General features: G+C 59.7%; 1 protein-coding gene across 4 annotated transcripts in view; it reads right to left on the bottom strand.

Annotated features, from left to right (window-relative positions):
* The window catches only part of LOC119158588 (receptor-type tyrosine-protein phosphatase V-like), a 35,058-nt gene extending 19,530 nt beyond the window's left edge, over positions 1 to 15,528 (bottom strand). For 2 of the 4 annotated variants that reach the window (XM_037410726.1, XM_037410729.1), the window contains exons 1-14: positions 15,111 to 15,525; positions 11,315 to 11,581; positions 10,049 to 10,318; positions 9,246 to 9,512; positions 7,508 to 7,780; positions 6,604 to 6,864; positions 5,763 to 6,035; positions 5,024 to 5,293; positions 4,235 to 4,504; positions 3,502 to 3,774; positions 2,933 to 3,205; positions 2,210 to 2,479; positions 1,552 to 1,824; positions 461 to 733 (exon numbers count right to left, since the gene is read on the bottom strand). In XM_037410726.1, the coding sequence (XP_037266623.1) occupies positions 461 to 733; positions 1,552 to 1,824; positions 2,210 to 2,479; positions 2,933 to 3,205; positions 3,502 to 3,774; positions 4,235 to 4,504; positions 5,024 to 5,293; positions 5,763 to 6,035; positions 6,604 to 6,864; positions 7,508 to 7,780; positions 9,246 to 9,512; positions 10,049 to 10,318; positions 11,315 to 11,581; positions 15,111 to 15,288 (3,691 nt within the window). In that variant the 5' untranslated portion in view covers positions 15,289 to 15,525. Of the gene's footprint in view, positions 1 to 460; positions 734 to 1,551; positions 1,825 to 2,209; positions 2,480 to 2,932; positions 3,206 to 3,501; positions 3,775 to 4,234; positions 4,505 to 5,023; positions 5,294 to 5,762; positions 6,036 to 6,603; positions 6,865 to 7,507; positions 7,781 to 9,245; positions 9,513 to 10,048; positions 10,319 to 11,314; positions 11,582 to 13,947; positions 14,012 to 15,110 lie in introns of all 4 variants that reach the window. The other 2 variants (XM_037410727.1, XR_005107913.1) reach the window with 2 other exon arrangements.
* Between the last annotated feature and the right edge of the window lie 6,643 nt (positions 15,529 to 22,171).

Genomic DNA, 22,171 nt, shown 5'->3' with positions numbered 1-22,171 from the left:
ATCAGAAAGGAGGCACCGTATAGGACAGGGCACTTCATCTCAATTGAATGGCTGCATCCACCAGCCTGGAGGCAGCTAAAAGCAGCTAATGCAAGCTTCACGCTGGGCAGCTCTGAGCAGACACAGCCCCGTCCCAGCTGGAGCGAGACACCCTGAGATGGGTGAGGAGGGAGCACCCAGCCAGCCAGAGGGGAGACAAGGTGAATGCTCCGTCTGCTGCTCCCTCCTCCGTGCCTCTCCTCTGAAGCACAGCCCCTGGAGCTTCAGCTGGCCTAATGCAGGCTGGTGGAACCGATGGTGGGGGTGGGCAGAGCCCTGCTCAGTGCCATGCCACTGATGTGCCCTTGGGTTCAGGCAGGGCTTGAGGTTTGCCATGATGGGCAGCAGGGCTGCATCCTTTGCCATGAGCTTTCATAACTGCCCAGCAAGGCACACACCACACTCAAAACAGGGTACTCACACGTCCAGTTGCTGACATTCGCCACAGGTGTCTTGTAGGACCCAGCCATGGACACCACCTCCAGCATATACTTGCTTCCTGGGGCGAGTCCCATGAAGGTGAAGTTGTGGGTGTCACTCCCCAGTGAGGCTGTAGCTGCCACGGTGCCCAGTCGTGCGTGGTACAGGGTCAGTGTGTAGCCGTCTCGGCCCCCAGCTGCAGCTCCCCAGGATGCGCTCAGCCTGTCGGAGTGTCCCGTGCTCAGCAAGCGCACGGTGGCTGGGGGCAGCGGGCCTGGGGAGTCATCAGACCTGATATTAGGGATTGGAGACCATGCAGAAGGAAAGAGACACTTGATGGGCACTGTCCAGCAGGACAGATGCTCCCTGAGGGCTGGAACTCCCAGATCCCCCCTAGCACACTCATTTTCTCATTTCCACCCCCATCTCACCCCACCTTTAATGCTGCTCACCCTTTGTGGCCCCTTACTTGCCTACCCTCCTTCACACAGGTCACCCTCATCTCCGCAGCCCCACTGGAGCACCTTTGCTACCGCTGCTTGCACATGCATCCTCCAGCACCCCGCTGGTGCGCAGCTGCCTGGGCAGGGCTGGCACAGCATCTATACTCTGGCCTGAAGTCTTTCTGGGTGGGGAGAAGTGCTGGACTAGTCCATCTCCCATCTCCATGGATGGACTAGTCAATCTCCATCAGGAACCGATAAGGCAGCCTGTTCTCCTGGGAGGACTGGGATTAGCCTCTTGTACTACACTGATTCATTTCACAAACCGTTACGGTAACGTGGTTTCCACCTGCTGGAGGAGACTCAGTGAGAGCACGAGTGCTCCTGTACGAAGGGAGATGGGGCAGCACAGGCAGAGGGATGTCCCCGCCTGGGCACAGCTGGGCAACCCTACATGTCATCAGCCTGGACTTGTACAAGTAAGTCTACAGTTGAACATCCACATGCCCATGAGGGTAATAGTCTGCGCATGTGCGTGCACATCTCCAAAGATAATAGGTCCCCTGTAAACCTCCCAGCCTTGCTCAGGACTGCCCAGGGGTGCGACATCTCCCACCCCTCTGCAGGGGACACTCCTCCAGGCACTCACGTGTCCAGCCACTGATGTTGGGTGCTGCTGCCTGGTATGGTCCAGCCGTGGCACTGGCTTCCAGGGAGTACTCATATCCTGGGGTCAGGTCCGTGAAGGTGAAGTTGTGGGTGTCACTCCCCAGTGAGGCTGTAGCTGCCACAGTGCCCAGTCGTGCGTGGTACAGGGTCAGTGTGTAGCCATCTCGCCCCCCAGCCGCAGCCCCCCAGGATGCGCTCAGCCTGTCAGGGTGCCCCGTGCTCAGCCAGTGCACAGCAGCCGGGGGCAGCGGGCCTGGGGACAAAACACAGGTCACTGCCAGGAGCCACATTTGGACTGAGAGAAAGGAGATGCTCTAAGTCTGCCAGGCCTGTGCTGCGGGAGGTGGGTCAGCCCTGCAAGATCCCAAAGGCTGGCTTTGCCCTTGACTCACCGGCAGCTGCCTTCTCCTTGGCCCTGCCCAAGCCTGTGGATGCATGTGGATGCATGTGGCCAGGCCACAGGATCATGTACAGATTCCCCACGCTGCATCTAGCAGGGCATGAGCACTGGGTGCTTGCATGGATGGGAGAGGAAGGCAAGGCAGGGTATGGCTGCACCAGTACGGCCTCTGATTTGAACTGGGAAGGGGGCAATCTGGTGGAGGTCAGCCGGCTTGCAAGTACAGCATCGTACTCACGTGTGCAGTGGGTGAGGTTGGGGGTGCTGGCATGGAAGGGTCCAGCTGTGGCCTTCACTGCCACGCTGTAGTGGCTGCCAGGGCTCAGGTTCCTGAAGATGTGACTCCTGGCATCCCCACTCAGCACCGTGTGCCCAACAGGAGCGCTGGAGGCAGTGTCATAGACATCCACCACGTAGCCTTCTGCTCTTCGCCCCATTGCTTCCCAGGAGACCTGCAGCATGGAGGCAGAGGGGCTGCCCAGGGTGAGGTTGTCAGGGACCAAGGGGTCTGGAAAGCAACTGGGAGACAGTCAGTCCTACGTGCCACTGCTTGCTGCTCAGAGCTATGAGCTATGCTTTGCCCAGTGGTTCCTCATGCTCTGGCAGTGCTGGACCCCAGCCCCCAGCTCCCACTGGGTGGTGGGCAGGGTGGCCACCAGAGATCCTCCCAGAGAAAAGCATGGGGAAAAATGGGCAGACAGTGCACGTGGCTCTGCATGCAGTAGCCCCAGGGTTTACAGCTGCACATGGCAGGGGAGATACCCAGAGCCTTTGAGGTGGGTGGTGAGGATTAGTTGCGGAAGGAGTGAGGACAATGAGCAGAAAGGTGGGACAACTGTGCGGAAGCTAGGGGCACAGATGGTTTGGGATGGGGAAGGTGGTGGTGGATGCTCTGCAAGGCTCAGATGGAGGCTCTGGGGCACAGTGGAGTGCTGTGTCAAACCCAGCCCATCAGACTCACATGTCCATTGGGTGACGTTGGTGGAGGAAGCTTCAAGCGAGCCTTTCACAGCAGTCACCTGCACAGCAAACCTGCTGCCTGCCTCCAAGTGCATCCAGGTGACGTTTTGGGCATCTGGACTCAAGGTCTGGACTCGATTCTTGCTCTGAGTGCTGAGGCTATACAGAACAACGCGGTAGTGGTCCCTCCTGCCAGGGGGCTTGTTCCAGCACATGTAAAGCTCTGAGGAGCTGCCTGGGTTGGTAAGGCTCAGGTTTGTTGGTGCAGCAGGAACTGTGAGGAAAGAAAGACATGTGAATCAGAGATAAAAATATCCAGTTCTGAACACGCAACTGTTTCCAGGGAGGACATTTGCATTCCCCAGGCAGCCAGCAGCAACTGGTCAGCAAGGGCTCTGTGCCCATATGGTACAAGGTGGCTGCAAGAGGCAGGAGATGGCTGCAGGCCAGCATCACTGGGAACCAGGCCAGGGCGCCCTCCTCTCCTCTCCCTGAGGAGATCTCCATCCTCTTCTGGAGCCCCTTGCAGTGCTCCGACCCAAATCACCCATGGATGGTATGGATGCTCACCTGTGCAGCCAGTGACGCTCCTGGGGAGGGAACGGTAGGGTCCAGCTACTGCCCAGATACCAATAAGGTAGCAAGTTCCCGGTTCCAGCTGTGCCAGGGTGACATTGGTGCTGTCCTTCCCTGCTTCCAGCTTCCTTGCTGGTGCAGAAGAGCCCTCCTCATGCATGCTGAGCAGGTACCCATCTCTCTGCCCTGGAGGGGTCTCCCAGTGCACAGCCAGAGCCCAGGCAGTGCTGACAGGGCTTGCCAACAGGGAAAGAGGAGGTAGTGGGACTGCGGGAGAAAAACAGCATTACAGGAGACAAATCTGGGGTGCTCAGGGCTGACTCTAGTTTGAGAATGAAGCTCGGAGCTGCAGGACTGTGAGTATTTAACATGCTGTCTAAAGACTGCTGGAAGCAGTGGATTGCTCCCAGATAAAAGCTGCTCCCTGTGTCCCAGGTGGAAAAGGTACATCACCACCACAGCTTGAGACTGCCTTGCCCCAAAGCGCTGGGGCAGGCTCACAGCATGCACCACTCAGCTGCTGGGCTCAGGATGAGTGAGGGTCCCAACGAGAGAGCCAGCATCTTGAGCAGGAGACAGGCACCAGTGGGGTTGCAGGGACATGGCCACAGAGCTCTGCTGCAAGAGCAGCCCTGGGACCCCTCTCTTGGTCCTGAGCCCCTCTCCAGGTCAAGAGCCAGGCTGGGTACCAGAGATGGGTATGGGTGCAGAGGAGCTGCGTTCCTACCAGTGTAGGCGATGGCAGTCTGAGAGGAGGTGCGATGAGGCCCAGCCTGAGTAATGATCTCCATGCGGTACCGGGAGCCTGGCACTAGCCCCTCCAGGTCAAGCTGGGTGACTCCACGGGGGACAGACACATTCCTGATGATGGACAGGGACTCAGCCACCGAGAGCTGTACCAAGTGCTCTCTGCCACCGCCTGACTCCACCCAGCTGACATGTAGGTCCTGGGGTCTCTGGCCAGGCTGTACACTCACGTTAGCCAGAGACAGTGGATCTAGGGGGAAACAGCATGGAGATCCATGAGATGGTGGAGGAAAGCATGTGGGGAAGCCAGGACGCAGCCTGGCCTCTGCACAGACCTAAAGGAGAAGCAGTGGCAGCAGGCTGCCAGCTCCACTGTTGTCCTGGGGGAAGCTGCCCGCGCATGTCCCCAGGTGCTTTACTGAGAAGAGAGCACTCAGCTCCCCAGTGGGCTGCTATGCTCCATGGCCAGGGAGCAGCAAGCTCATAGGGGTCTTTGTGCTTCCTCTCTCACATCCCTCTCCCACCAGGCCCAGGCTGGCCTTGAGATCATGAGTGGTTTAGGCAAAAGGTTCAGCTTGACTGGGGAAAGCCTGAGCTGAGGAAAAGGGTCTTTTGGGGCCCAGAAGCCAGCACACAGCACCTAACCCATGACACGTGCTCCGATTCCCAGGGGCAGGGAGCATGCAGGTCTCACCGGAGCCCTCCCTCCGCTCAGACACGTCCCTGCCACTGCCAGTCTTGCAGAAGGCTGAGGACACTTCTCACTCACATGTCCACTCAGTGGCAAAGTGTGACGAGGATCTGTACGGGCCAGCAAGGACGGTCACCTTCAGGAAGTACTGAATGCCAGGGGACAGCCCCAGGAATGTGAAGTTGTTGGTGTTTGGCCCCACTGAGATGTTCCTCTGCACTGGATGGCTCTTGCTGTAGAGCTGGAGGTGGAACTGGTCCACATCGCCAGCACCCTTGTCCCAGAAGGCAGAGAGTCCCAGTGGGCGTCGGGTGTTGGTCAGGGTCACGCCGGCCGGAGCCAGGGGGTCTGAGAGAGAAGAGACATCCAGGCAGTGAGAAGCAGTTGTGGTGCTGCTGCCATGGTGCGGAGCGTGGGCTTGAACACGCTCATCCTGGGCACCTCTGCCGCCTGCCCCTGGTGGGCTCAGGTCAGACACCAGCCCCGGCATACCGAACCCCAGAACAGCCTGAGCTTCTGCTCCGCAACAAACACGGAAGCGGTTCCCCACCTTTCCCACTGGGTGACACTTGGAAGCATTTTCTGTTCATTGTTGGGTTTCTCCTGCACAGAAGACCCCTTTACTTCCAACCTGGCTGAATGTGGCTCTGGCTGTCCTTCCACTCCTTGTCTGTCTATGCATCCCTGGCCCTGGTTCCCCTGCCTCTCCATACGTGGTCCACACTTTGCCTTTATTCCATGCCATGAGCTTTCTGCTCTCATTGGCAGGCCATGGTTGCCATTTGCAGTAGGATTGAGGTGGAGGTATCACACTCACATGTCCAGTCTGTGGCTGATCGCACAGGGGATCTGTAAGGTCCAGCCATAGCAGCCATCTCCAGTGTATACTGACGCCCAGGGACCAGGCCCTCAAAGGTAACATTCGTCCAGTTGTTCACCACGGTCAAGTTCCTGACCCACTCACGGGACCTGGTTTCCCAGAGGGTGCCTGTGTAGCCGGTGCTGCCAGAAGGAGCTGCTTTCCAGGAGGCTTGCAGAGAGGTGCTGCGGCCCTGGTTGCTGAGGGTCAGCTGCTCTGGAGGCAAAGGATCTAGGACAGGAAAAGTCTAGAGTCACAGCTGCACCCGGACTGGAGTCACCTGGCAGAAGTACAACCCCAAATGTGCTGGGGCTCAAGTCCCTTCTCTGGGAAGACCCCCATCTGGCCGCCCGTGGGGTCTGAGCTGGCCAGCATCCCCCCTGCTGACACCCACACACCAGTTTGGCAGGGACTGGGCCAGCACAAGAATTCAGGCTGACATGGTGAGAGGGCTGCTCTGGTGCTGCAGGAGGTGGTGGGTGGGATGGTCTGGACCAGGGCTGTGGAGAGGCTGTTTAGGGTGGGTGCAGCCCAGTCAGTGCCACAGCAGGCCAGCCCGAGGGAGGAGGAGGAGGATGCCACTGGGCTCTGCTGACACTTGTGCTGGGTGACTGGGATACAGACCTGGGTCAGACACGTGCAGCAGCACTTCTGCTTTCCTCCTGAGCCTTTTGCCCTTTTATTGCATGAAGCTGCAGAAGACCCATGCTATCACATGGCTTGAGAAACGACATTGCAGGGAAGGGCAAAATCCAGTGGGAACCCCAGAGCTGGCTGCAGTGAGGGCTGTGGCACTCACATGTCCAGTTGGTGATGCGCCGGGGTGAGGATGTGTAGGGGCCAGCCACGGTGCTGACCTCAAAGGCGTAGAGGGTCCCAGGGCGGAGGCCCTCGTAGGTGAAGTTCATGACACCTTTGAGCAGCGAGCTGTTCCTCATGGTGTGCTCCACCGGGCTGAGTGCCAGCATGTAGCCCTCTCCCGTTGCCTCCTCCCAGCTGGCCAGTAGGCTGGAGGAGCTCCCCTGGCTGGACAGACTCACACCAGATGGTGCTAGTGGCTCTGCAAGGGACAAGGACGGGATACTGCACATCACTGCATGTGGCAGTGCATCAGGCAGCCAGATTGCTCTCTGGACACTCTGCAGCATTCCCCCCGCCGAACAGGGGCAGCCAGCACCGAGAGCCTTTTATTGCTCTAGGCACCAGGGGCTGAAGGAGTGCCCCCCCGTGCTGCTTAAGGCTCCAGTCCTTCCTTCCCAGGGCAGCAGCACCAACCATGGCTCCACGAGTCACCCAGGAGGGCCCGGGCACAGGAAGATGCTGCTCGGGGGGCACCAGTGGCACTTCACTACTCACCAAACCAGCTGCTGTGAGCACAGGGAGGGGCAGCTGGCTCGAAGCCTGCCGAACTCTGAGCCCAAAGGTTACTGCGTAGGATCTAGTTTTGGTTTGTGCCTGACACTACCTGGCACAAGTCCATCAAGGACCTCCAAGTCCTTCATCACAGGGAACTACGAGGCAGCAGATTTTGCCGCTCTGACCCACAGCTTACTCTTGAGACCTGGTACCACTGTGCTGCACAGCCCCATCTCTGCCCCTGCCGCAATCCCCCTCCCCATCCCACCAGCCTCCCTCCAGGCATCAGCGCCTCCATCAGGCAGCAGAAACGGCCTCCAAAGGACATGCTGGGGCTTTCTGCTTACGTGTCCAGGCTGTTGTGCTGCGGGCTGATGCCCGGTAAGGCCCAGCCACCGCCATCACCTGGACAGAGTATTGCTTTCCGGGGCTCAGCCCGTGGAAGGTGACATGACCATTGTCGCCGCTGACAGAGATGTTCCTCGTTGGAGCACCATCCTCTCCCTCCTGCAGCGTCACCAGGTAGAAGTCCCTCCCTCCTGCTGGGGTGCTCCAGTGAGCCTGCAAGGAGCTCTGCTCCTCTGCACTGCTTAGGGTCACATTGCCAGGGCTCAGGGGGTCTGGAAGGGAAGGGAATGGGATTGTGTGCATCAGGATTATGAGGTGCTCTGGACCTCATACACCCCTGACCCTTGTTCCTTGCTTATCTGCAGGGTTACATCCAGCTTTAAGACGTCCTTTTGGAGCATGCTGTCTCTACTCCCTAGCACAACCATTCCTGGTCTAGCAAAACTCAGACAAAGCTGGCAGCCCAGCTCGGAAATTCCTAAAAGTCCCCCTCCTCTCCATTCGTGTCCTGTCACGAACTTGCTGATATTCCCAGGACGTGGCCTGGACCAGACTCCTGGATGGACGCCCCTGGCTCATACATCTGGCACTGGGGACTTTTGCTCAGTTGGGTAGGTCAGAGCTGCAGCCAGCAACAGCAGGGATCAAGTCATTCACTTCATAGCAGAAACAAATGAACTGGGGCTGTGGATGTCTTCCAAAATCCCAGCTGCAGTCAGCAGTGAGCAGGCTCCAGCTTCCCAGACTGGCAGGTAGAGCAGAAGAGAGCTGGAGACTTGTCATCTGGTGGCACCCAGGTCCTTCCAGCACACGCCTGACCTTCCAGCATATGCCAGGATGAGTCACTGGCCACAACAGCTCAGAGTTTGCAGCTTGGCACCTCCACAATTTGTTGCTCCTCACTACAGAGGGCCAACACTTTCCTGGCGTTCGGCATGAGCCTTGCTCTCTCCAGGAGGCCAGGCTTGGCCTCTCCATTTCCCCTCTGGTTTTCCTGGTAACATCTGGGAGAGCAAGTCCAGGGACAGGCCTGTTTGCAGTGCTGTGGCATGGTGTCAGCAGCAAACCAGGGCTGCAGTGGTGGAAGTCACAGTCTCTCACGGCTCTTGTCAGCTTGAGCCAGGAGGTGGAGGACGCTGGGTTGAATGGTGCAGCTAGCTGGGGTCTGGGAGGACTACCCTCAGTTTCTTCACCTGCCAGAGGCTGGCTTCCTTGGCTGTGTTTGCACAGCACCTGGCACATTAGGGACATCCACCAGGATGAGGTTATCAGGTGCTACCAAAATATACTCTTGATAACAATCAAAGAGGACCAAACACCCATTTCCCTCCAGAAACTTCCAGTTCAAACCAGCTGAACCACTATTGCCTTGCCCCCTGTTTTCTCTGCTGCCCTTGGACAGCCCTGAGGCACATGACAGCCTGGCTCCAGCTGCACCGAACACTAGTGGGATCTGCTGCCCCTCCTGCCTCCTCCTCAGGGAGAGGCTGATCCCAGTGCATCTGAAGGAGAAGCAGGCTGGCACTGGGAATTCACCTGCCATGGTGACTCACTGGCCCTGCTATCTCAGTGCCCCAGAGCTGGGTCCTGGAGCAGCTTTTGGCCAGGTCCGAGCACCAGAATTGCACTCTGGACCCAGGGGTCTGGCAGGAGGCCTCTGGATTCAGAGGCTGGACCAGAGGCAGGGAGAAAACCAAGTCACCGAGGTCCTCCCCCACCCCTGGCCATCATACTCACATGTCCAAGCGGTGGCATTGGGCCCCACCACAGTGTAGGACCCAGCCGTGACACTCAGCCCCAGCCAGTACGGGGTGCCGGGGTGGAGATGCTGGAAGGTGTAGCTGGTGAGGCCCCTCCTGGCTGACAGGGTTGTGGTCACCGTCTGGGTGAGGAGGTTGCGGAGCACAAGGTGCAGCCAGGCGGCTCCCGCAGCACCTGCCCAGGAGGCGACGAGGCTGGTGCTGGAGCCCGGGCTGAGCCTCAGCTGGGTGGGGATGGAGGGAGCTGAGGGGAGAAGCAGGAGGCAGCAAGGTTCAGCACCAGGGTTGGGGCTCCCTGGACCCTTCTCTCTCCCCAGGGTCTCCTATGGCCACAGCTGCTCCCTTGCCAAGGGATGTATCTTCCACATCCCTTCCCAGGCAGGCTGAGGGGCTCTTAAGGCCCCTCCATACTGTCACGCTCTTTCAGGCTGCAGGGCAGAGGGGCTGGCAGCTTGGTAATGCAGCTCCCACCACCCAAGATCTTTTGTCAGGATCCCCGGATTGCCCTTCTTCCACAGGGACACAGAGGACACAAACCCAAGCTGCTGATCCCTCAGGGCAGGACCGAGGCGCAAGGTTTTGCCCCCAGCCCGGCACACTGGGCTTACAGCAGGGTCGTGAAAAACTCCCAGCTGCTCCCCATCAACACAAACTCTCCACCACAGCCCTGAAGGAGACCTCCCCTTCTCTGCCAGCCCAGCGCAAGGGTGCTGCATGCCTCCTGCCAAACCCATTCTCCCACCCCTTCCCTCCTGGGCAGGCACACCCATCGCTCCCTACCTGTCCACTGGTGGATACTGGTGCTCGCCTGGCTGGATCCAGCCAGCGTGCTGACCTTCAAGGCATACTCGCTGCCAGCCAGCAACCCGTCAAACAGGAACATGGAAGTGTTTGGCAGGATGGACACATTTCTCACAAGCGCCTGGGAGTCGCTGTGGTAGAGGGCAAGGTGGTAGCCATCTCGCTGCCCGCGGGCATGTGCCCAGGAGGCACGAAGCACCTCGGAGCTCCCGCTGCTGCTCAGGCTCAGGTTGTGGACAGGTGAAGGACCTGCATTGGACATGGCACAGACAGCGTTGGCTAGTTGTCTGGCGATGCCTGACCTGCTAGGCTGCTCAAGGGCTGGTGGGACAGTGCCTTCACCTGGTCAGGTCCTGCCAGCCAGCTCCACAGGACTCAGTCCCCCAAGCATGGCCCCATCACCTCCCTAACAAGTCACCAATCTCCCATGGGTTGTGTGGGCTGCACCAACCCCTTTGGAACCTCTGCACAGTCACTCTGAACTGGGCAGGAAGGCTTGATCAGGGACAGCACACCAGGTGTGTGCTGAGAAAGGCAAAGCCATCAGCACTTACCTGTGAGTTCACTTGCTGCCAGGTCCTCTGCTCCTGCCTTCCTGTGAGCACCAGCCCCTGCTCCCTGCAGCCACCACTGCTGCCTGACACCATTTCTTTTGCTGGTCAACCCCCTCCCTCCAACTCTACTCTCCTTTTCTAGGTTTTCCACCTTCACATGCACTGATTTACTCAAGGATCTTCTGTGGCGATGCAGGTAAAGGCTTCCATCCTCACCTGAGCTGTGGACTCACCAGCCCTGCCCCCTTCCCCCAATCCTTGGCATCAGCTAGGGAGGGCACAGAGCAAGGCTCGGTGGGTGAGCCAGTGATTGGCAGAGATGTGCCAAAATCATGAAGCAGATACTACTTCTTTGTAGCTCTTTCTGCACCTCCAGGCATAACATTTTCCACCCCTCAGCTCTCTGCAGTCCATATCATAGGATGGTCCATCATTAGCTATATTATTCCAGAACATATAGTGTGAACACTGCCCATGCAAGATCCCTCCACATGGATGAGAGAAAGATCCTTGGGGCTTGGGGGATGAGGGGAGGACCCTAATCCTCATGGAAGCAAAGAAAAACCTGACCTCCCCATGAATGCATGGGAGTCCACACAGACCTGTACTTCACACTATCCAAAGCAGTGTAACAATCACTGGTAGGAAGACTGAGACCCTTTGACTCTGCAGTTACTGGGGAACCCCTTACTTGTCTGTGCTGTGACTGTCTGGCTGGTGGTCTCCATGCAGGCAAACATGGCTGTCACCTCAATCTTGTAGCACATGCCAGGGGTCAGCCCGTGGAACCAGAAGCTGGTGATGTTGGGTCCAGCCGATCCATTCTGCAGCAGCGTGCCTGATCCCAGGGAGGAGAGGGCGAGCAAATATCCCTCGGCACCCCCCTCTGGCTCATCCCAGGACAGAAGGAGGGAGCCTGACCGGCTGTGGTCACTCACGCTGAGGTTCAGGAGAGTTCCTGCAGAGGCAACGCCAAAACCTTCAGCAGGGAGCTGTGGTGCTGCCAGTGTCCAGCCTGCAGGGCCAGGCTCCCCAGCCCACCCACCCTGGCACAGGCCACCACCATGGACACTGCCCCCCTTCAGCCAGGCGCAACCCCAAGGGCTCTGAATAACCTTTGGAAAACACAAGAAGGTTCAGAAACCCTCATGGACTGGAGTCAAAGGCATGTGGTCATGAAAGAGATGCTCCTAAGCATGGAGCATCTGTTCCACTGGAGAAAGACTAGAAGGCTTCAGGCAACCACATGCTTTGTCCAGACAGCTCTGGTTCATGGCAGAAAAGTTGCCTTGGCTGGGTATAATGCATCACTTACCACCTTGGCTGGTTTGAGCCCCCCAAAAATGTTGAAGGGCTCTGGGTCCACCTTGCAGAAGAAAGACAATGGCCAGTGAGGAAGCAGGATGGATATGGCAGTGGGGCTGTTACACTCCCTGCAATAGTCTCTGTGTGGTCTCTGACAGAGGAGAGGGTAAAGGCTGCTTTGGAGGGATCCAGGCACCGAGTTGCCACTGTCCTGCCCAGCACAGAGATGACATGGGAAGAACAGGGCACTGCATACGTGGAGGAAATGCGGGGCCAGATTTGCACAGCCCCCTGCTGTGGTGCGTCTCTGCCTTGACCGTGCAAGTTCAGCACGCTGTGGCTACAGGGCTGGTGCTCTGCCATCCAGATGGACTGTCTGGGGACAAGGAAGTGGCCTACAAGGCTTGGCCTAATTGGTGGGTCAGCGGCCAAAACTGCTATTGAATCTCTGCCCTTGGAGTTGCTCAGGAACCACCTACACAAACAGGAGCCAGACAGAGCCTGTCTGTTGGGACCAAGCTGGCAACATGACCCTTGCAGGCTCCATCTCTGCCTCCCCATGCCTCCACCAGCGGATGGCCACGCACTCCCCATCCCGTGAACCATGAGCTCTCTATTGCTTTCAGCATTTGGAAAACACCAGAACAACTCTAGTGCTAATAAGACATTTATGTAATAATTAGCACTTAAAATTTATGATGTGCAACAGGCTTACATGTGATCTAGCACGGCAAGAAAGTTTTAAACAAGCACGGCTATTGCCCCAGAGGTCTGCCCAGGGGGCTGCCTTTACACAGCAAAAGAGGAGCAGTGTGAGGTGAGCCCTGGGGAATGGGCACCTTTGGGACTGCTCAGGCGTTGTGTGTGGCCTTCCCACAAAGCTGGATAGTTTGGGGGGGGTTTTTTACATGCAAGTTGTTTCATGCAGTGCTGCTGTTTGGAGCCTGCTGCCACGCTGAGAGCTTCACTCAGCAGATGAGAGCAAAGGGAATTGGAGAAGTTAGATGGACACAAAAGGAGAGCATGTAGTCCTCCTGGGAAAGGCCTTCTCAGTGCCATCCCTGAGCAGTTCAAGTGCAGATTTATGAACAGACTGCTCAGGAACGGTTATCTGAATGTAGCTGGGTGTCCACGGATCAGGTGCCTACACCTGGACGAGCTGCCTTGGGCTCCCTTTGCCGTCCCAAGATGCAGAGACCCAGCTGCAGCAGCTTGCGGAGTACAGGGCATGGCTAATGTCCTCCTGAGGACAGCCAGCAGGATTGTGCCCTGCGTGAAGTTCAAACAGGGATGGTTTTTCACTGCAGGCTCTTTCTTATCTCATGAAGGTATGAGTTCTCCTCTCATGCTTGTCTGCTTCTCTCAGGTTTCCAACAGATTGCATCGCCTGCCTCCATCTGTCACTCAGCAATCATCTTCACCCAGCAGTACAAACGCACTAATATCTAAGTGGGACCAGAGGCATCCTCCAGCCCTGAGGCCCATGATCACAACACTGCTCAGGTCCCCATGGATAAGATTTGCTAACCACATCGCAGACAGCGACATCCAGGTACACCCCATGCCCTGCCTGGGCCCACGCTGTGTGGGCCCCGCGCTGGCTCCAAGCACACAGCAGCCCTTGCTGGCTGCAGGGTGAGCACAGAGGTGTTGCCCCAGACAGCTCAGCACAGCCAGGGGGCTGCCCCATGGAGCACAATCCTGACCAGCCAGCCACAGGGGCTCTGTGCAGGGCACCTATGGCTGTGCTGCAGCTGAGCCCACTTGATGCTCTGCAGGAAGGAGAGAGCTTGGAGACTTGTCTGTCTCTCATGCTGCCCCCCATTAGGATGGTTGCTGGCGGAGGATGGGGCTGACTCCCTCCCCTTCCTTGGCCATTATCTGCAGCCTGCACTAAGTCTAAAGCAGAACATTTACAAAGTTACTCCCAAGTTCTGGCCCAGCACATTTGCTCATCTCACCACTCCTAGGCACCAAGACCGTGCTCTGCAGCCTGGGAACCTCTTTGCGTTGACTTACCTCTACCACTGAGTGCACCCTGTCCCTCGGGCCCTGCCCGTGCTGTCTGGTTGCATCCCTCGCCCTGGGGGGTAGAAGGTGTCAAGTGAGAGAGGGGCAAGGTGAGGTGGTTGGAGCCCAGACCAACGCCTGGGAGAGGTGCCCTGTGCCAGGCCAGGGTTCAGGCTAGCCAGGCACAGGTCCCATCCTGCCATGACATCTGAGAGCTGCGATCCTCTGGGCACTGTGACCCCTTTTCCCAAGGCAGTCCAGGTCACTCACTGCTCACATCACCTTCCCCTAGCTAAGGCAGGGAGACAGACTCAGCAGACATAGCTTGTGGGCTGCCTTGGCGTTCTGCACGTGTCCTGGGACTGCAGACCAACATGGGGTCATGCCCACGGGGAAAGACATCCCATCAAAACAGCCAGGGCACAAGGGAAAGATCTGGGGAGGAAGGGAGCTCTGGATAGGCCCTGGCAATCTCATTCCATCTACAGGCACCTGCCCTTCCCGTGGTCATGGGGGGGTAGGATGCAGGGATCCCAGACCTCAGTCCAGCTGCCGTCCCCCACGAGCTGCAAAGCAAGGGCTTGGCCTGAAAGCTGCAGAGCACCCAGCACCCTCCACACCACAGCAGGTGCGGAGCCACGCTCATGGGGCGCCCGTCTCCCCACAGCCTGCTCGCAAGCAGGGTGTGCGCTGCCTTAGGCTGAGGCTAGCTCCCTCCACATTAAAGGAAATACCTCTGCCCACTCTGTCCCGCAACAAGCCTCAGAGCAGCAATCATCTTTCTGCAGTTATTTTCCCCTTGGCTTTGCCGGCTGACTCACTTCTGGCTCCCCCACCGACTGCCGTGCTGCTGGAAGCGTGTGCTGGGGGGGGGGGGGGGGGGGGGCGGGGGGGGAGGGCCGGGCAGGGGAGCTGCGGACCCCCGGGAAGAGCGGCCGGGCAGTGCCTGGGGCGAGGGGCACGGCGCCGGGCCGAAGAGGGCACGGCTCGGGGGGGAGGGAGAGCCAGCTCTAATTGCAAACGCCGCTAATTTGGTGCAGCTGCAGGGCTGGAGCGCCAGCCCAGAAACATGCCGTCATTCCTCAGCGGGGCAGGACTGTGCAGAGCCACCAGCGAGCTCGGGGCCCAGCGCCTGCAGGGACAGTCGGGGAGCTGAGGCGACACGGGCTTACCTCGGCCAGCGTTCCCAGGAGCCGCGGCACCCACAGCACAAGCAGCAGCAGCGGCGGTGGTCTCATGGGGAACGAGGTGGCTGCAGATTAGAGAGATGACGAGTTGGGGGTGGGGGTAGCTTCTCAGCAGTGGCTGTCCCCAGCCTGTCCCCTCTCCCCTGGCAGCGAGGCGCTGCATCCCCGCATGCTTCCCGAGGCAGGTGACAGGCTGACATCAGCGGGGACGGCGCTGCACATCAGCGCCGCCGGCAGTCCCCGGGCTGGGAGCAGCCCCGCCGGCCTGGCCGCTCGCTGCGTGCATGTGCTATTGTTCCCGCGGGTCCGTGTCGCTCTGCGGTGGCTCCGCTGCTGTCCTGCTGCGGGCCTGGGCGGGCGGCGCGCCCGGGGGCGCGGAGGGGGGGCGCTCGCTGGGGCCGGCTCTCCGAAGGGCTGGAGCTCGGGCTGGCCATCCGGAGGAGTTCGGCAGTTGTGGGAGTTGGTGCGGAGAGGGGAGGAGACAGGGAAGGACGGATGGCGGCTCTGGGCTGGGAGTGCCCAAAGCAGCCCCCAGCCGGGGAGGAAGGGCAGACCGCAGGCGCCGGCCGCTGGGCTCGGATGCTGGAGGGAGCACTGGCACGAGTGCGGGTCCGGGGTGCTGTGCACCTTGCAGCTGCCTTTGTACCCAGCACGTTCATGCACCGTTTAGCTCTCCGTACACATGAATTTCTGCACAAGATGCTGATGAGGAATGGGAGGTTTGGTCAGGCGGGGTGAGGAGGGAGATGTCGCTCTGCGTGATGCCCATGGCACAGGGGCAGGCAGACTGGAGTTTGGGGTGTGTGTGCACGTATTGTGAGAGGTTCCTGCGCGCTGCATCCCACTGGCACAAAGATGCCTGGACCACGCTTTGCCCATTCAAAGGGCTGGCTGGGTCTGAGCTGCGCCCAGTCTGCTCGTAGGTTGTAGGAGTTGTACTTCCTGCTGCTGCCATGGGGAGCACGCTGTGCCCCCCGAGCTGTGTGCAGGGCTGTGTGTTGTGTGGTGCTGTGCTGTGTCTGTGCAATGCGTGGCGGGATGCCAGCTCTGATTCAGAGCAGAGATGCCATTGGCTTCACATCAGTGTTGGAGATCTGGGACAGGGCTGGAAGAGGTTCAGTGATACATTTATCCCAGAAGCCAGTGCAGCCTGTGTGGCCATGGAAGTCTGTCCCAGTAGCCAGCACAGCCACCAACAGGAGCTATTCAAGCTCTGCTCATTGCTGTGAGCCACCAGGCTGTCAGGGTGGGGCACATTCCTCAGCTGGCCCCAGGACAGCAGATTCCCTCCCCAAAAAACTCAAAGGTTTGTCAGGTGGGATCAATGACACACAGATCAGCCCCCAGTGCCTGGGAAAAGACGTGGGAAAGCCCCAGCACGTAACTGAGAGGAGGACACAAGGCCCCCCAGTCCAGGACCCATCTGCCACCCCAGGTCCATCCCCCAAACCTCCTGACAGCCCCCAGGCTGATGGGCCCAGCTGGGAAAGGAGACAGAGGACGTGAGTTCCCTTCCCTTTGCACGGAGGACAGTTAATTAAAGAGGCCAAGCGGGGCTGCTGCCAGGACTCCTGGTCCGTGCCTGCAGGGCCACCCGCTCCCGGCGGTCCCCGTGGGCGGGGCTAATCGCTAGGGGCGGGGCCATGCCGCTCCCGGGCGGGGCGGGGCGGTCCCCGTGGGCGGGGCTTGCCGCTAGGGGCGAAGAACGGTGACAAGTCTCCGGCGGTCCGGCCCCTGCCTGCAGCGGGCGGGGTATGAAGTTGTGCTGGCCGTGCTGCTCAGCCCGGCAGTGAGGGCTCGTTTGTCACCTTCGCCTCCTCTGTTAAGGACTCGGAAGTCCCCCCAGCAGCGAGGCACAGCTCAAGAACCAGAGGCCCTTCAAGTCACTCTGTCCCCAGACATGCCCTCCCCCTGCACGCTGGTCACAGGGATCAGGGTGGGAGCAAAAGGCAATGCTTGGCTCCAGTGCAGGCAAGCTTTTTTAATCCTTAATACTGGCAGCTCTGGGGAGGGCTGAATGCCAAAAATGCAAGCTGTACATCTGCTCAAGTGATGGAGGCCCAGGGTAAAAACTCTGGCTCTTAGGGATCCCCTGATAAGCACTGGGGACTGAGGTCCACCAGCACCTGTGGTGGCAGGAATGACCCATCAACCAGTGCCACAGACAGCTGGGGACACCCATCCCTGCTGCTGGATGTCAGCATGGCCAGGGGCTGCCCATCTCCCACAGGAGCCGAGTGAAAGGCGGGTGCTCGCAGGTACTGGAGGTGACGCTTTCCAGCCACTTAGAGGGAGGGAGGGAGTCCCCCTCCATGAGCCGAGGCAGGAGGAGGTTTGGGCCTGGCTGCTGCTGTCTCCAGTGGGCTGGGGACTAAAAGGCCCCTTTCCAGACCTGGGCGGCTGCAGCCAGCTGGGAGGAGGCTGGAGCTCCCTGCTGCAGCGAGGACTTGCCAGGTTTACCCAGGGGCCCAGGCTGGGAACTGGGAGATTATAGCTGTCTTTTCCCCAGACACGTCTGTAAAGAGGCTTTCAGTGGATGTCCCACGCAGGTCCATGGTGGGGTGCAGGCTGTCAGGCCATGCGCCCTGCCACAGCGGTGTGGGAGGTGACCCCATGTTGGCCGGGGACTATGGGGCAGTTTGCTGCTGTGAGCAGCCTGGAGGGCTAGGATGGCTGAGGCAGAGGCAGGGGAGGCTGGGAGCGGAGGGGACCCTGTGGTGCCCCCACAGTGTGGCAGGTGATGGCAGAACTGAATTGGAGGAGCCCCTGGCCGATGAAGCAGACGTTGGAGGTTAGGATGGAGGGCCTTGGTGGACTGAGGATTGTGTTCCAGGGTGATGGTGCTGGAGGGACCCTTGATTATCAAGGAAATCCCTGGCAAGAGATTTGGCATCCCCCAATGTCTAAGGCATGTGACAGGAGGCAGTGTCCCCTGCAGTGGCGCAGACAGATTTTCCCAAGCTACAGAGTCAAGGTGGGGCTCCTCTAGCTTCAAAGCACACCAAAGAGTAGCTCCAGGCCAGCAAGAGGACAAACCCACTCACTGGAGTCCTGGGAGACTCCAGCTGGGACTGTCTGCCCTGCCCAGCTGGGGAGCAAGATGACCCCTTGTGTACTTGCTACACCTGCCTGCCACCAGCCTTACGGCAAAGCTGGTCGTCTCCATGTCCAGGCACTTGGGCCCAGTGGGATGGAGTTGCAAGGGAGGTCGGTAAATGTGGTATCTCAGGAGCTTGTTGGAAAACAAATTCTGCTGCCACAGTCCCGCATGGGAGTACAACTCCACCACCAGGGAGCTTCTCCGGGCATTGGCTTGCCCAAGGACCGAAGGGTCTGCCTTCCTTCCCTGATCTCTGGGCTGGGGAATCGAGCAGGGACTCCTGGAGGATAGTGTCTCCGTCCCGCCGGAGCCTGCTGCCCCACTGTACCACTGCGCCACACCTCCCCATCCAGGAGCAGTGGTGACCCCCTGCCCAGCATGAGGATGGGCTGGGAGGATGCCTGGGGAGGATGCCATGCTGCCCATCAGGATGGGACTAACCTCTGGGCACAGACCCAGAGCTGTGTCCCAGCAGCTCTCCTAGCCTCCACATGCTGCTGGTGGCCCATCACAGGGCATGCAGAGCTGGCACCCCACTGGCCATGGGCATGCATCTATACCAGTCCCACTGATTTAAACCTGGGGACCTGGTGGTTGTGCTCCCTGAGCTCAGCGAGTTTGGGCTGTGTCTGTGGTGGAAACAGCCCAGAACACTGGTGGGAGCCAAACCCAGGCCCTGTCCCTGGTGCCGCAGGGCTCAGCAGCCTCCAAACTGGACAGAAGCAGCTGCTCATTACGTGCCGGCACCACTCTCCCCATGGCCACCCCAGTGACACCATGCCACCACGGGTAAGGACAGAGAGAGAGCCTGTCTTCAGCTGGAGATGCCAGATCTCCCCTCACATCCCCCTGACAGTGAAGCCTTCAGCTGTGCCAGACCCAAAAACAACTGCAGAAGGTTTCTCCACCCAGCAGCTGGAACCAGGCCTGGAAACTCAGGGGCTGCCAAGTCATCACATTTTCTGTGAAGTAGCAAAGGCTACCGCAAGAAGCAGGGGGATGGGGAACGCCTCGCCGACCACGAGTGCTCAAAAGCTATGCTGGCCAGCGCTGGGGTGGGACTATGGGGTCTGTGCAGCCAAGCCACCAGGTCCTGCAAGGGGGAGAGCCTTAGGCTGGGAGATTGTTCTTGCCCTGGACCCCAGTGGGATCGTGCAGTCTGGAGCAGAGAGAGGAAAGGGGACCTCTGACAGCATGTCCATAACTGGTGTCAGGTCTTGCTTATGCCGAGGGACAGCCGTCACAATGCAGTGAGAAACATCCTGTCTGGCAAAGGCTCCAGGCAGTCCTCCCGGGCAGTGCCCACCTCAGACCAGAGCAGAGCCCACCCCCCGTTTGCCTTCGTACTCCATGCATTGGCCTTTGCTCCAGGTGCCCTGGCCACAGAGATAGTGGCAACAGGGCTTGTCCCTGGCTTATCACCCAGACCTGAGGGTGGTCCTCCACACCTGGGGAAGTATGGCACCTCCCTGGGAAGCACTGCCTAGGGGCAGGATGAGCAGGGTGGGCAGCAGAGTGCGTGCCTGCGGTACCTGAGCATGCCCAGTCTCAGAGAGTCTGTGCGTGGTGACAGCCAGCGGGAGGGCAATGCTCCCAACGCTGGGCACAGGCAGTGCCCAGCAGGGTTCCTGCACATCGCTGCCAGGCGACAGGTCCCCCGAGGGACTCAGCCTGCCACCCAGAGGGGGCACAGCCATGGCCTGGCACTAGGCCGTGAACAACGCTGTCACTGCATGGAGGTGCCTGTACCCATGTCTGGATGGGCAGCACTGCTGTCCGCGTGGAAGCTCTGCCATCCGTCCCTGGGCAGGACCCCTAGCATCCAGCCTGGCACTCTGCCGCAACATGTTGCCCTGGAGCCCCATGATGTGGGACACTGGGGCCACTGGGATTGGGCTGGGAGCAGTTCTGGGTCTCCTGTCCTGCCTCGGCCCAGCAGCCACATCCCTCCAATCCCTGTCTCTCCTTGTGCCCACCAGTGCTGTGAACTGCCCCAGGCCACAAGTTCTCCCTTCTGCCACTTCTGAGGTGCTGAGTGCTGCCTGGGGCTGCGAGGGAGGAACAAGGGGAACAGGCTGTTCCTGGGACAGAACCTGCAGAGGATGCGGGTGCTGCTGGGACCTCTCTCTTTGCAAGGTTCACACGCCACCGTTCTCCAACCCAAAACCCTAGAGCACTGGGATGCTCTTCCTTCAACCCCTTGCAAGTGTTTAATCATTTCCACATGGAGCCCTGCCAGCACCCCTGCCTGCCTCCTGCCCCAGGCTTTCAAACCTTGGAGCTCTTCCCATTTTGCAGAGGAGAGGGCAGGCAGGCAGTGGGGGACGCTGCCCTTTCTGCAGGGCAAAGCTGTGCCCAAGGCATACGCGGCCACACTGTGGGACAGCCAGAAGCTGCAGGAGTGACTCCCGTGCGCGGGTGACGCTCAGCGCTCCCCCCTCTCCCCTGCTTGCTGCTGGAGACCTGGCAGCAGAGCCCAGGGTGCCTGCGGGTGCGAACCAGGCGCCTGCAGACCTGGGAAGAGCAGCACTGCGGGTGACTCAGAGCACACCCAAAGCCTGTAGAGCCGGGCGGACCTGCTCTGCCCTCCCCCGGGTGGGGGTGCCGCCCCTGGCACTGAGCAGGCTCGGGAGTCCCCTTCCCCTGGCCGGGGTGAGAGGCACCAGGTGGGGAGGGCTGACAGCAGCCGGGAGAGTGCCTGCCCCACACCTACTGCAAGTAGCGCTAGGGCAGCACCTGGATGGCCCCAAAACCAGCCACCCCACCGCCACCAGCCTGCCACCCTGGGGTGCTGTGCCAGCACAGGCTGACAGCAAAGGTGCCCCTCACGGAGCCCAGAAGTAGCCACGAAGCAGCTCCCAGTGCCCAACTGCACTTCACTATGCTGGGGACCCCAGGCACAAGATCCCCCCTGCGCAGGCACAGCCGCGTAATGCCAGGCTCTGCTTCTGGCACAGCCATGCACAGAGGCTGCCCATTCCCTGCTGCCCGCCCCGGGGCCATGGGATGGGGTTTGCCCACGCTGTGCCAGAGCACAGGAGGGTTTGTGCTCCTTTCCCCCCACTGCATGCATCCTGGCTGCTTCCTGACCGCACAGCTGGGAAGAGAGAGGGGAGCAAGGAGTGGGACTGGTACCTCTCCTGGTGGGCATCCCCGGCATGGTCCGCAGCCTGTCCCCACGAGCCTGGTGCGTGCGGTGTCAACTTGGCGCACTCTCGCTTGCCGTTTACTCCCTCTTGTGCACAGCCCTGATGCTCAAGTCTGGGCTGGTCCTGCGGGAAGGCCCGCCTGGGCTTGCCCAGCATCTCAGCTGCAGGATGCCAGGGAGGAGGGATCAGCTGGACAGTCTCCTGCGACTCTGTGCTGGCACAGGTCTGCGCACAAGGGAGGGTGGAAGATGCGTGCCGTGCCACAGGCTGGGCACGGCTCACACCTCCCTGCACCTCACCTGGGTTTGCACCACGCACTGCGGGGCACCCTGTGACAGGACCCCTGGAGATGGCGAGCATCCCTTCATGCTGCTGTTGCAAAGAGAGACAGGGAGAGCCCCAGGGCTGTGCTGGAGCCTACACAAACATCCAGACCCACACTCCAGCCCTGCAGGCGTCTGTGGGCTGTGATTGCTAAAGGCTTTGCTGGGGCCATCAGACAAGCCACCATCCCAGAGTGCGAACAGCCTGGTCTCTCTCAGTCCCTTGTCGAGGGGGTCATGGAGAGGAGCTAGTGAGTTGGCTCAGGAGGTGCAGAGCATTCAAAGAGCTGCTTCAGGATGGCACTTGTCATAATCCTGGTGTGTGAGTGGCCAGCTGGTCCCTGAGAGCAAGGAGAAGAGCCTTGCCAGAGGAAAACTGCGACCATGGGAGCAGGTCCCAAGGCATCCCTTCTCCCACAGTGGCAGGAGGAGGTGCAAAAGCCAAGGCAGTGAGTGCAAGGGCTCCTGTTTCCT

Source organism: Falco rusticolus, chromosome 17 (genome assembly GCF_015220075.1).
Source record: "Falco rusticolus isolate bFalRus1 chromosome 17, bFalRus1.pri, whole genome shotgun sequence".
In the NCBI taxonomy this organism is placed as follows: domain Eukaryota; kingdom Metazoa; phylum Chordata; class Aves; order Falconiformes; family Falconidae; genus Falco; species Falco rusticolus.
Note: the sequence above shows the minus strand (reverse complement) of the source record. Positions and strands in the feature narration are given on the sequence as shown.